Source organism: Suricata suricatta, chromosome 2, assembly GCF_006229205.1.
Source record: "Suricata suricatta isolate VVHF042 chromosome 2, meerkat_22Aug2017_6uvM2_HiC, whole genome shotgun sequence".
In the NCBI taxonomy this organism is placed as follows: Eukaryota; Metazoa; Chordata; class Mammalia; order Carnivora; family Herpestidae; genus Suricata; species Suricata suricatta.
The window spans coordinates 153,366,908-153,381,487 of NC_043701.1; the positions used below are offsets into that span (position 1 = coordinate 153,366,908).

At 33.8% G+C, this 14,580-nt stretch overlaps 1 protein-coding gene across 2 annotated transcripts in view; it reads left to right on the plus strand.

Moving 5' to 3' along the window:
• The window catches only part of EXOC6 (exocyst complex component 6), a 187,961-nt gene that overhangs the window by 72,254 nt on the left and 101,127 nt on the right, over nt 1–14,580 (plus strand). For both annotated transcript variants that reach the window (XM_029932241.1, XM_029932240.1), the window contains 6 exons: nt 1,972–2,018; nt 2,138–2,258; nt 3,290–3,361; nt 8,097–8,194; nt 9,719–9,824; nt 13,741–13,850. In XM_029932241.1, the coding sequence (XP_029788101.1) occupies nt 1,972–2,018; nt 2,138–2,258; nt 3,290–3,361; nt 8,097–8,194; nt 9,719–9,824; nt 13,741–13,850 (554 nt within the window). The remainder of the gene's footprint in view (nt 1–1,971; nt 2,019–2,137; nt 2,259–3,289; nt 3,362–8,096; nt 8,195–9,718; nt 9,825–13,740; nt 13,851–14,580) is intronic.

Genomic DNA, 14,580 nt, shown 5'->3' on the forward strand with positions numbered 1-14,580 from the left:
GACAAGACACAGATGGGGAGAAAATATTTGTGAAACTCATATCTAACAAAGGGCTTATATTCAGAATATATCAAGAATTTATATAATTATAAATAATTAAAGACAAACTAATGGATAAAAAATCCAAGTAACATTTGACTAGATATACAAATGAGAAGCACATGAAAAGATGTTCAATATTATTTTTCATCAGAGAAATGCAAATTAAAACCACAATGAGGTACTATTACATACCCACCAGATTGGCTAAAATTAAAAAGATTGATCATAGTGAGTGCTGGTGAGATGTGGAGCAACTGGAAACCCTCATGCACTTTGAGTTGGTATAAAAACTATGCTGCCACTTTGGAAAATAGTTTGGTAGTTTGTTACAATGTTAAGCATGCCCTTATCCTACAACCCCAGGTTTTTACCCATGAGAAATAAAAACAGTGGTATATTTTAAATGCTAAAAGAAAATAATTGTTAACCAAGGATTCTATATCCAGTGAAACAAAGGGAAAGATAGACATTTTCAGACAAAGAAGAGGAGAGTTTGCTACTTAGACACCCTTACTATGGAAATTCTAAAAAAATCTACTTTGGGCAAAAGGAAAGTGGTGCCAAACGGAAGATATGAGATGCTAGAAGGAATGAATAGCAAAGGAAGTATAAATATATGGGTGAGTCTATGTCAGCCATAGAAAATAATGTTAATAAAATATTATGGACTTTAGATCAAGATAGAATTAAAATACACAGCAACAAAAGCATAAACATGAGGTAGGAGTTACTGAAATAAACTATACTACAGTTTTCTGAACTGTCCAGAAGACTAAAAATATTGATTGATTTTAGGGTTTGATTATTTAAGTATGCATAATGCAGTTTCTATAATAATTAGTAAAAGACTGGAAACAGTATATACTCATATAATATAAAAAAATCTAGAATGATAAATAAAATATTCATGTCTTAAGTGTTGATAAAAAATGGTAATTGAAACCTATAAGTACTCTATAACTTTGACTCAAAATATTTAATGCAAGATTGCCAAAACTAAAAGGATAAATAGGAAATCCATAATTGACTTTTAAGCATGTCTCAGTATCTTATACACCAAGTAGATAAACTATCAGTAAGAATACACAACCTGCTTAACAGGCTTGTTCTAATGAACCACATAGAAGCCTGTTTCTTCTTTTGAAGCACACATGGCGCGTTATAAGATGTGACTAATATGCTATGCTATAAAGCAAGTATCAAGAAATATCCAACATATGGTCTCTTGTAGATTCCATTCTCGCTGATCATAGTATTTTAAAGCTGAAAAATAAAAATATTTCTTTCCCTACAACCTGAAAAAAACCCAGATGTCTGAAAATTTTGAGCACACTTTTGAAATATGCAAAATATAGCATTTGAATGTAATTAAAATAATGAAGTATTTCATGTAATGAACTTCTAAGAATGAAGTCAAATATTTTCCTGTATGCCTTTTGTTAAAATGATTAACAAAATTGTAGATCATTTTTAAGGTGTTTGAGTTGTATTATGAATCAGATATAAAGTCATTGGAAGGTTTTTAGCAGAAGATACAATGATCTGATTACTTTTTGAAAAATATCATCCTGGCAGCTATCTGGAGAATAGACTGTGAGGAGCAAGTCTGAAAGCTGGGGAACTAGGTAGGAGAATGATGTCATAGCCCAAGTGAGAAATTATGGTGGCCTGAACTAGCTTACTGAAAAGAGGGTTTTGAAGTTATATTTACTTCTTAACTTGTTTATTGTCTCTCTCCTTTTGAATGCAAGTTCCATGAAGGTAAGGGCTTTTTGTTTTTACTGGTGTAACCCTGATGCCTTAAAAATGTATGCAGCATATAGTAGACCGTCAATAAATATTTGTTAATAAATATTGCAACGACTTGGAACTTACTTTTATGTTACTGGTATTTACTGGTTTAAATTAATTTTTATTTTTCATTTAAAGCATGAAACAGTTGATGGCTATAGAAGATATTTCACTCAAATTGTAGGGTATGTATCTAATATAGAGATAACTATTTTTATATTATGTTAAATGTCAGAACTGCTTGTTTTCTGTTTGGACCTTTTTTTTTTTTAACACATGTTATGTTGGTAATTACTGTTTTTAGGTTCTTTGTGGTGGAAGATCACATTTTACATGTGACCCAAGGATTAGTAACCAGGGCATACACTGATGAACTTTGGAACATGGCCCTCTCAAAGATAATTGCTGTCCTTAGAGCTCATTCAGTAAGTCAGCCAAATTATGTTACTAAGTTTTTAATTCATTTACTTCAGGAACTTCTGAAACGCATGATGTCAGAAGAAAACTGTACCTCCCTCATTCTGTATCATTAGTAGCAGCTCAGATTTAGAAGCAGTAATGTTAGGCTTTTGTTTGGTTGTACTGGGTTGTAATTTTGTAACTGACTGGGGCTTCCCAAGATGCTTTTAGTCCAGCATTAATAGAAAATGCAGAATTAAGCTGGTCTCATTAGTCTCAACTGACCTCTTCATTAGATCACTGAAAAGCACCGTGAAGAAAGGGTTTTTAATTATCATTCCAGATTCTTTGTTTCCAAAATATACTCCACCATTAAAACTCAATAGGACTTGTTCTTCGATGTTTATAATTTGTTTGCAGTAATATAATTACAAATTTCTTAAAAATATGCAATTGTCAAAATTTAAACTCTTTTGAAATAATGAACCTTTATGTAATGAGAAATTTTTTTATCCTTAAAAGTAAAATGATCAAATACTTCATAATACACCTTTTGTGGAAATAATATACTAGTACTATAAAGACTGTTGAAACTAATAATTGCTTATTATAGATGTTTTCTTAAGATAGTTTTAGTAGTTCACCTTCAGTAAAATCTCCCCATACTTAAAATTTTGTAATCTATTATTTGTAATTTTATTATTGAGAATAGGGATTGAAAGTATTTTAAAGGGTTATTAGCTTCTATAGTATTTAGATTATAAGTATACTACTTTTTTATTTATCAGGATTGTAGATTCTTTACACTTGTTTGTCCAATGAACTATAACTTTTTCTAACATATTAAAGAATAATTATGTTAATGGCCTTTCCCTAAGAATTTTTACTGAATAGAGGAAGCCAGTTGTGGATTTAACTAATAATTAAGATTTTAAATTTATTGTAAGTCTGGCATATTAAATGAAAAATTTTTCAGGTTTTATTTGTTTTTAACCAAATGACTCTGGTTTATCTTTGTTTTTGTTTATATTTCCACCCTTCCATTTCTCTCCCCCAGTCTTATTGTACTGATCCTGATCTTGTTCTGGAGTTGAAGAATCTCATTGTATTATTTGCAGATACTTTGCAGGTGGGTGATAATATAACATTCAATTTATGGCTATTTTGAGCACTTAAAGGTATACAAAATATGGACCATGCTTATTTATTTTATTATGGATTAATGGTAGTAACCAGATGTTTGCTTATGTATTGATATTCCCTATTACCCAAGAGTTTTCATTCTCCCCCCTTCCTGATTATGAAAGCTTGACAGAGCGCAGGGAATATTATCATCTTTTAAAATACTGGTCATGCAGAGAGAATAAAGTATTTCTTTTTTAGATAAAGATTTTTGTAGTTAAAAGAAAAGTACATGTTATAGTGAAAAGAACCCCGAACTAGAAACTAGAGGATACAGGGGCACCTGGGTAGCTCAATTGGTTGGGCGTCTGACTTTGGCTCATCTCAGGTCATGACCTCATGGTTCATGGGTTTGAGCCCCGCATCAGGCTCTTTGCTGACAGCTCAGAGCCTGGAGCCTGCTAATGATTCTCTGTCTCCTTCTCTCTTTGTGCCTCCCCCACTCATGCTCTGTCTCTGTCTCTCTCTCACTCTTAAATAAACATTAAAAAAATTAGAAATTGGAAGATATAAGCACTGCCTGAGGAAGTCACACAGACTTTGAGTTTATATTCCACTCCTGCTATTGACTAATTATATGTTTATAGGTTTTCTAAACTTTAGATCCTCATTTGTGAAAATGGGTTTATTATTAGTTTTCAAGATTGTTTTAAGTGTGATAATAAGTATGAAAACATAATTTGAATTGAAAAAAAGAAAACATAATTTGAAAGCTGTATCCACTCATTAACTTCCTAATTTTAGGTGTACTGTGACAATGAACAAATCACTTTACTTCTTTGTGTCTTGCTTTTTGATCTTTTTAAAAATAAGATTTAGGGGCCCTTGGATGGCTCAGTTGGTTGAGTGTCCGATTTTGGCTCAGGTTGTGATCTCATGGTTTATCAGTTCGAGCCCTGCATCAGGCTCTGTGCTGACAGCTCAGAGCCTGGAGCCTGCTTCAGATTCTGTGTGTCTCTTTCTGCCCCTTCTCCACTTGTGCGCACGCGCGCTCTCGCTCTCTCTCTCTCTCTCAAAAATAAAATAAAAACATAAAAAAAATTTAAAAATACGATTTAAACTGAATTGTATCAAAACTCAGTGCCTTTATGATTTTCAGTATCAAAGTTTTAAGCTTGTCCATTTTACTTGATCACAGATGGTCAAGAATTGATTACATTGTTTTCATGTTTAAATTTAAGGGATTTATATGGTTGGAATAATATTTTGTGAAATATAGATTGGCATTTTCCAAAGTGTGATAATAGATGTTACTTTAAAAAGAGTTCTGTGATCAAAACATTTGGGAAATAAGTGAAGTAAAACAGACTTCTCCACTTACAGCTTCTTCAGAGCAAATTTATACCATATGATTCCAAAAGGAAGGTGCTTATGCAGTATTTTCCCTGTATATTTGACCTTTGAATCTTTCCCCCCCATATGACATCTTGTAGTTATAGAGCTTTATATTATATGCTTTGGGAAATGCTAATTTAAACTATTTGCTTCATCATAAGAGTTTTTCCATCCTAGAATAATAGTTGTCAACTTTATTCTTAAACCTAAGATTCTATAAGTTCCTTTAGTAAATTATTTTATTGTCTTGTATCATTTCTATGCCTTATACTGTAACACCAGGATAATGTGGATTTTTTTGTTTTCATAAATTTTGTGACAAATATATCTGTAATATTGATTTCTCTGCAAAAAAAAAACTTGGTAAGTTTTATTGGAGACCACCTTAATTTTTTCAGGTGTCTTAAGTAACTTGAGGAAGTTTTGCTACCTTAATGACTAAAAGCATTGCTACTCAAAGCATGGTGGGAATACCACTCAGTGGTCTGGAAATGGTATCAGTCCACAGTTGTTCATTATGGATCCATAACATAAAGGAACTTCTGTCAGAATGTAAATCAACTACATCACTAAGTATAAAATTTAGCTCAGTTGGCATGTATTTTGTAGCAAGACTCCCAGTGTTGGTTAGCCTCATTGATTTATATTCTGATGCAAGTCCTTACATCTTGGTAAGCCATAACAAACTGTTCTTGAACTGGCACTTTCACTACAACTGAATCTACAATATTTGCTATGGTTCCAAGGATTTCTCTAGAGAACCAGAGAAGAGTAATAGACAATATTCAGGTAATAGAGGCATTAGAAAGTAACACTGATGGGTGTATAAACCCTTGTAAGTATACTTTTCTAATCTTACTGCTTTGAAATAAGATTGAAGAGGACAAACCAGTTCCTATTACTTACTCAGAAATACTGCAGTATTTTGATTCCCCCTGAAAATTGACAGTCTGAGTATTAGGTAGGTCTTATACACTGTGGTCAAGTTATACCTTTTAACTAAAGAATTGGAGAAGACCTTTTCATGAAAACTAGAAAACATTGCAAAATATTTAGTTTTTAACATTGGCTGTTTGCCACCCTAAGGAAAATTTTTTCATATGTCATTTTATTACTTAAAGCTGACTAAACAATAACATTAAAAAGTAACACCAGCATATATATATATATGTATATATATGTGTGTGTATATATATGTATATATATGTATGTGTGTGTGTATATATATATAGTTCTGCTTACATTGTATTAAGCAAATCAAAAGTAAACATTTATGATTCATTACTAACATTTTTTGAGCGCCCACTATGTGCTAGAAGCTAGATGATGTATAGAATGATAGAGACATAAAAATCAGTAAGACAATTGGGACATAAAAATTCTTCAAGAACTTTACAGTTTAAACAGGTAAGATATATAAGACATACTAATATAACAATTATTGGAAACCTTTAGGCTCACAGAAGGTGGAATGTCTGACTTTAATTCTAGATTGGGAAAGTCTGTATAGAAAACTGAAGTGTGAGTTGGCTTCTAAAAGATGAGTTCTCTACATATCAAGAAAGGGGCATGAATCACAAAGGAAACAAAACAGCTGTAGATAAGTAGTATGGTGATAGAGGGATGGTATGGTGATAGAAAGAAAATGGGTGTAAGCAAAGAAGGGCAAATAGTGGTACTGAAATTGACAAGGTAGTTTGACCCAGATTATGGCAGGTCTTGTGGGACTTTGGTAGGCCTTGTGTAGTTTCTATGCTGGGGGATACCATGATCAGATTTGCACTTTTAAATGATAGTTTTGGGAGTCTTGGCAATAGATTGAGCTCAAAGAGACAGATGGCTGGAACTTCAGTTTAGGAAGCTCTTACAGTGGTCTAGGCAAGAGAGATGGAGGACCGAAATGAAGCAGAGGCACTGGGGATGCTTCTTGAAAAGAGACAGTAAGTCATGGAGAAGAATGATAGATTTGAAAGAGATTTGTGAAGGAAGTAAAATCAAAAGGATTTGTTAAATGACTAGATATATTTGAGTGTGAGGTCATTTAGATATTTTTCAAATTTCTTTCCTAATAACTGAATTGATGGTAGAACTATTAGCAGAGATAGGAAATAGGAAAAACACTTTGTTTAGTTGGAAAGGGAAGAGATAAGTTGAGTGTGTTTGCTTGCTGGCAGACTCATTGGAGATGTCTAACAGGTGTTGGAATTAAATACTTGGAGTTTCTATATGTGTAACTAGAGATGTAGATTCAGAATAATCAGAGAAAATAGTGTTTGAAGTCAGTAGATTCAAACTTCAGATTACACTAGAGACCTAGAAGAAAAGATTGAAGGATGGAGAGAGGAGATAAAGGAAAACTGGAAGAACCGTTCATAGATAAAAGGAGAACAAGGAGTGTGAGTGGTGTTACAGAATTCAAAGTGGGTGAGTTTCAAGAGAGAGGTAATGTAGAGTGAGAGATCATTGACTTTTATATTTAGGAGGTAATCTGTGACGTTGTTGAGAGCAGTTATAAAGGAACAGGAGTGGGAATTAGATTGTAGTAGGTTTGACTATTAAGAGAGTACAAAGCAGGGCAGCTGGCAGTCACAGCAAAGTGAGGGAGGGTTTTTTTGTTTTTCTTACTGTTTTTTCTTATTTTTCTTGGGTTAAACATGGGCAGTAATTTAGCCTATTTAGTTAGCCAAGGGAAAGGAACTTGTTTAAGTTAGAGACAATGGTGAATAGATCATCCATGGAACAGTTCCTGTAAGCAGAGTAGGATCACTAATGAAAAAGAGGGAAACCTTGCAGGGGAAAAAGGACAAATCTGTGAGGTGGGCAGAAATATTTGGTCCTGAAATGGGTAAGATTTCAATGAATTTGGAAAGGAATGAAGTTTTGGGGAGTGTATATTTGATAGATGTATATATTCCCTCTCCAATGAAGTCAATCTTAAATTGAAGGTCCAAATGAAGTCAGTGTGTTTCAGACAAAATATATTCTTTTTTCTTCTTTTATCCTTTTTAGGGACCACCTCCCAAGGCATCATTATAGATGCAGATCACTAATCTTGAACTTTTTTTCCAGTTTTGACTTTTAATACTCTTTAAGGCAAACCATGTAATCCAGACTGAAAAGAGAGAGGAGAAATGGAAAAAATTATTCCAGCTTCCAAGAAGTCTTTCTAGAATCTTATCTAATGTAACCTAGTAGAAAGTCAAAAGGATATCTTATTTTTATGCTGTTGGAATGACATACAATATGATGTAGTGATCACTTTCAAACAGTTCTTCAATATTCCCAGTATATCTCTAATGAATGTTTTTACTTATTTGACTTGTTTATCTGCTCGTGTGGTGTTTTAGGGTTATGGTTTTCCAGTGAACCGGCTTTTTGACCTTTTGTTTGAAATAAGAGATCAGTACAATGAAACACTGCTTAAGAAATGGGCTGGAATTTTCAGGTTAGTCTAAAGCCTTGGAACCTTAATGTAATGTAAAAGTCTTCGGATTGTGTGTCTCCCTCTCTCTCTGACCATCCCCCGCTCACATTGTCTCTTTCTCTCTCTCTCTGTAGCTCTCTCTCAAAAATAAATAAAAACATTAAAAATATTTAAAAAAAGATTTCTTAATTTTTGTTCCTGAATAACATATGAGTTTGATAGGAAAAGAAAAGAAAGGAAGACATTTCTCTGCCTAAAACCTATTCACGGTACTCCAGTGCCGAGAGGATAAAATCTGGGGGCTCCGTTTGTCTATCTGGCCAGCCTCATTTTATACCGTGTCTCATGTGTACTCGATACGCTAATAGTGCTGCACTACCTGTGGTTTTACTCCCTCCCACACATACTTTTTTATCCCTTAAGCTTTTGCTTGTTACATTCCATCTTTCTGAAATGCTGTTCTTCCATACTCTCATTAGAAGTATATCTTTTTTCATAATAAAAAAGAATTATTTCATTTTTCATCTTTAAAAGCCCTACAGAGCCCTTAGCTTCTCTATAAAACTTTTCATGAGGTCATCTCCTACCTACTCTGATAAACTAAATCATTTCTTCCTTTGTGCTATTTCTAAACCTTGCACCTCTTTTATTATGTATAATGCATTATTGTCAACAATAAGTGCTCAATAAATATTAGTCAATCTGAATTATTAAAAGAAAGCTGATGATTAGACAGCAAGTATATTTGGACAGTCTGGATTATGCTATAGTAACAAAAATGCCTGGTATCTCCATGGATGGGTACATTTAGTTTCTCACACAGAAGTCCCTGCTGGGTCTTATAGTCCCAGATCCAGGCTGTTTGTATTTGTGTTATCACATTCTTGGCATCTGGTCTCCCCTGTCACCATGGGAGAGAGAGTCACACAGTTAGCTCATAAATGCTTTAGACCTGAAGCAACACCTGTCACTTCCATTCTCAACCCAGTGACCCAAACTAGTGATATGTCTGTGCCTGTTTGCAAGGGGGCTGTGTGAGCACATGGGGAGCATATGGATATTGGATGAGTACTAATTGTCTTGCCTTACTAAATATAAAAGGTCCATTTGTAAATATAGCATTTTGAAAAGACTAAATAGAAGGCCTTGTTTTCATCTTCAGGGTACTTACGATCTACCTGGGAAGAGAGAGAAAAGACTTAAGATTTGAGAATTGTCCCTGTCAAGAAATACATTGGAATACTCATGGCTTTGTTTTTAGTTGTAGAGAATGAGTTTGTTTAGACTGTGCATCTTAAGAATTGTTCTAGAGTAAAAAACTAAAACTGAAGTGCTGAGAGGATATAAAACAAGAGGAAAGAAGAGATTGCATGTGAATTTTGAGGAACAAGATTTATTTGGTATTGAATTATAGAATCTGGATGAGTAGGCAGTGCTTTCCTATTTCGACTTTTAACTGATTAATTAAAATGTTTTTATGGTACTTGGTTTATTAAAAAAATATTTTCAATATTCTATTTTCAATTCTCTTGTCTTTCTTAACAGGGACATTTTTGAAGAAGATAATTACAGCCCCATCCCTGTTGTTAATGAAGAAGAATATAAAGTAGTCATCAGTAAATTTCCCTTTCAAGATCCAGACCTTGAAAAGGTATAAGCTAGTTTTTAATTTAAAAATGTTCTGAAACAAATTGATGACAGTTATTGCTATATAATATTAACCTGACATTGTTAGAGTAGCTTCTTTTGAAGCTGTTATTGTGTCATATGAGAAACTCAATTATGTCCTTTTAACTGTTAAAGATTATGTTACTACTCCTACTCCTACTACTGTTTTTGTGAAGTTAAGAAGGGATTTTCCTGGGGAAACTAGGAGCAGTTGTCCCAAATGTTAGGTGCATTTTGAGGACAGGTATTAGTAGCATTGTATAAATTGCAAATTAGATAAAGTAAATGTTAGGTACATTATAGGAAGAAGAATATGCTAGAGAAAGAGAGGAGAATTTATCTGAAATGTTCATCATTGTGGAAGATCTTATTTTGTGTTTTCTAGAAATACCCTTCTGCAGAAAGTTTATCTTGGTTAAATAGGGGTGTATGAAGGCAATTGTCACCTGTAGATTTTTTTCCTGAAATAGGAATATATATTTTTAGTCAAGACGTGTTAACAAAAGACAGGATAAGAGAAAGAAAATAGACCAGCATGTAGAGTATTGTGGCAATACACATGATTGCATATGTGTGTTCATCCATGCACGTCAGCACCTACTTGGACCCATTAGTGTCTCTGGGTAGGATCAGATCTCCTGAGAAAAGGGTATCATATTTCCTGTTACTGTCACTTTTATTGCTGTTTTTTTTCTCTTTACTCTTCTTTATTATTTTGTAACTTCTTATAATTTAATCCTTTTCTATGTTATTTCTTCACAATGAACAGTAGTAAATTCTCAGTGAATTGTGTGAACTATGACTAAATTTTTGTTATTTTATATATGTATATATGTATGTATATAAACTAGGCATATTGTGTATAATAGTCACTAAATATAGGGCCAAGTAATTAAATGCATACCTTTTAGATTCTAGCTAAGACTGCCATTGCATATACATAATAGTTGTATTCTAAAGCACACAAAAGACCAGAATATTCTGCTTGGTTTTATTTTGTTTTAGTTACTGGTAATACATTTGTTCAGGCTATAGCATCTATAAGAACATTGGATTTGGTCTGGGTTCGCATGCCAGCTCTGCCTATGGCTTGTGGGTAGATGACTTACTGTATTTATGCATTTGTGCCACATCTATCAAATGAGAATGTTGAAGTAAATAATCTCTAATGTCCTTTCTCGTTATACTAAGTTATTCTAAATAGGTTTATAGTTAAAAGGAAGTTTGACTTTGCTTGAGGGTGTTTTCAAAACATGCAGTCTCTTAGGATTAAACTTGTTAGAAGTTGTATTTATTGGTTCATATATTACTTATTAAAATGAAGAACTAATGTTGAAATAAAACCCACTTGGAAAATTTAAATGTGCAAACTGAAAAAGAAATCTCATAAAATTAGTAACATTCTCTTGGTTGTGTATTTATTCAGTTTTTTCCTAATTTGAATATAATTTTCATTTAAAAGTATTAGAAAAGATGTAAAACTGTTTTTCAGATAACATGAATTGTGTTTTCAGTGTATATTATAGGTGAGTAAGAAGTAAGACTGAACGCATATGCAAAGATCTGTCTTTTCGCCATAACTATGCTAATTTGATTAAACTATGGCTAAAACAAGAACTTCTTTATATTCTGTCTTTAACATCATTAAAATAGTTCTTAAAGCTGAAATGCCTTTTAAATAGTATTGGGTTAATTATTCTGTAAAGCGTAACTTGGAGGCGAGTTAGCACTTACACTATCATTAGGTGATTTTAAAGAATGCCAACTTTTTGGTTGGTTTTTGTAGTACTCCTGATTGAGTCTCTAGATTTGGAAAGGTTGAAACTAGCAGTTTTGGAGAGACACTGCTATGGATGACTGTTTCACCAGCAGCCAGTTATAAGTTTCCTTCTGCTGGAGGTATCTAAGAATACCTTTGTTCATTCAGATGTTTACCATTCATCTACCAAACATTGTGCTATTTGGTAGTTTTTCTGTCTCTGCTGTCAAGGAGCATATAGTCAAGTGAGGGATAAACATGAAAGTACCAAATTCACAGAATTTGGCACCCCTTAAGATCGAGGAAGCAGCATGCAGGAAGGCTGTAATTCTGTAGTATAAATTGCAAGGTTGATAAAGTACAAGAGGTGAAAAATCAAGAAATGAAGATAAAGAAGTAGAAAGGACCAGACTATAATAGCCCTTATAAACAGTGTTAGGGAGTTCAGCCTTTATCTTGAGGGCTATTAAGAAGTCACGACAGTGTTTTAAACTCTAAAACGATAATCTGATTTGTGCGTTAGAAAGATCTCTTTGGCTAACGTGTGGTGAACGGATTGGATAAGAATAAGACTGGTGGCTGGGGGACCAGCTAGGGAACTGTTGCTGTTATCTTGGTAAGAGAGATTGGTCACCTGAGTGGGAGTCACAGCCATGGAGTATGATATAAGAGATGTTTAGATGTGGAGAACAGTAGGAGTTGGTGATTATTTGCATATGAGGGATGATAAAGTTAGAGGGGACAAATATGATAGCCTTAAAGAGGAGTAGTATTCCCTAAGATAGGAAGAACTGGAGGAGCAGATTTAGAAGGAAAGGATGATAACTGCATTATTGGATCTACTGAGTATGTTCCAAATGTCCCAGCCTAATGGAAGTGTCCAAGTGGCAGTTAGATATATGAATTTGGACTTCAGGAGATAGCCTGGAGTTATAGATTTGGGAAGTATTGGTAGGTGCATGATGATCAAAGTCATGAGATTAGACCAGATCATCCAAGGACAGTATGTGTGGTAAGAAGACGTACAGGGTGGGATACCTGGATGGCTCAGTTAGTGAAGTGTCTGACTGTTGATTTCCATTTAGGTCATGATCTCACAGGTCTTGAGTTTGAGCCCCACATTGGGATGCGGCACCTACTTGAGATTCTCTCCCTTTCCCTCTCTCCCTGCTCCTCCTGTGTGTGCTCTCTCTCTCTCTCTCTCTCAAAACAAAACAAGACAAGAAGATGTGGGCTAGAACCCTAAGGCATAGCAACAATTAAGAGATGACCAGACTAGGGAGAGTTACAAAGAAGGTAGACAAATAAGAGGAAAATCAGTGTGGGGCATGAATGCCAAGGAAGAAGAGATCATTTAAGAAGCAGGAGGGAACTAACTGTGTCAGATATTTCAGATAAATCAGGCAACATGAGAGCTGGCAAAGTCGGTTGGATTTAACATCTATGAGGTCATCAGTCACCTTGGTGAAGATACTTTGACTGGTTAACTAGGTTGTAGCAAATGTGAAAATGGAAGTATAAATTAGAATTCATTAAGTATAAATAGAAGCTTTTGGTAGAAATCTTGGAGAGAATTTACCTTCGCAGACTGAGATTTGTAGTAGACTGAGAGGCTAGTAGATTTTGGCTGATAAAGTACCTTAGCCAAAAGGCACTCTGTAAACCACTGGCTGTGCTGCTGTAAGGTATTATAGGAATTATGGAATGAAATGGATACCTTGTTGGTGTCAAGCCATCACTGAAGGTGAGTGAGGGGAATCTTAGAATTAATTGATGATACTGAGCCAGGAAGATGGCCCATAACTTTCATGCCCAACCTGACTCTTGTATTATGATTGCAAAGCAAAGACAGCTAGATGTCTTCTGGGGGATACTTCTCGTGTAGTATCGATATATACTTTCTCTGCTTCTTAGAAGTCTGATAATAGGATTTAAGAAACAGGTAAATTGCCACTTTATTTTCTTCAGAAATATTTTGGCTTTCTTTAAAATCTCAAACATAATGTAGAAATGTAACAGTATACTTTGAGATGCAGTTATTTCCTATTCAAGTGTGAAAGCAATTTTACATTTTTAGGTGAGTGGAGTATTTTTTTCTAAAATTTCAGAAACAATATTAACTTTGTTTTTCTTTTTACAGCAACCTTTCCCAAAGAAATTTCCTATGTCTCAGTCAGTGCCTCATATTTACATTCAAGTTAAAGAATTTATTTATGCTAGCCTTAAATTTTCAGAGTCACTACACCGGAGGTAAGTTTACTAATAAATGTATCTTCATTATAGCCATTTTTGTGAAACATTAACACTTGATTTGCAGGCCTAGATCCTTTAATGGATTGTTATCTCATTGGAAAAGCTTATAAATTTTAGTACATTGGGGTTAAATTGCTATAAATTTGATGTTATATATTTTTTAATGTAGATCTTCAAACTTACATACAAATAGAGATAATAGGATATGAAACTCCTGTGTTCTCAGCATCTGTATCAATAATAAACATTTTGTCATATTTTCTAATTTTTTTTGCCAAAGTATTTTAAAGCACATTCTAGAAACAATGACATTTTACCCCTAGAAACACTATGTGTTTCTAAAATAAATAAAGGCATTTTATTATTCAACTTTTACACTTAAGAAAATTAGCAGTATTCCATAATATCCATTCCCTAGTTCATATCACTGTTTTCTTGATTGTCCCTCAGGTGTCTTTTTATTGTTGGTATGTTGGTTTGCTAATAACGCTTTACTACTGTTATTCCTTTAAAAATTTTTTATTAAGTTTTAAAATTTTAATTCTAGTATAGTTAACATACAGTGTTATATTAGTTTAAGGTACACAATACAGCGATTCAACAATTCTACACATTTCCCAGTGCTCATCATGCTAAGTACACTCTTAATCCCCTTCATCTATTTCACCCATCCCCCCACCCACCTCGCCTCTAGTAACTATCAGTTTGTTGTCTTTCTCTCTTTTTT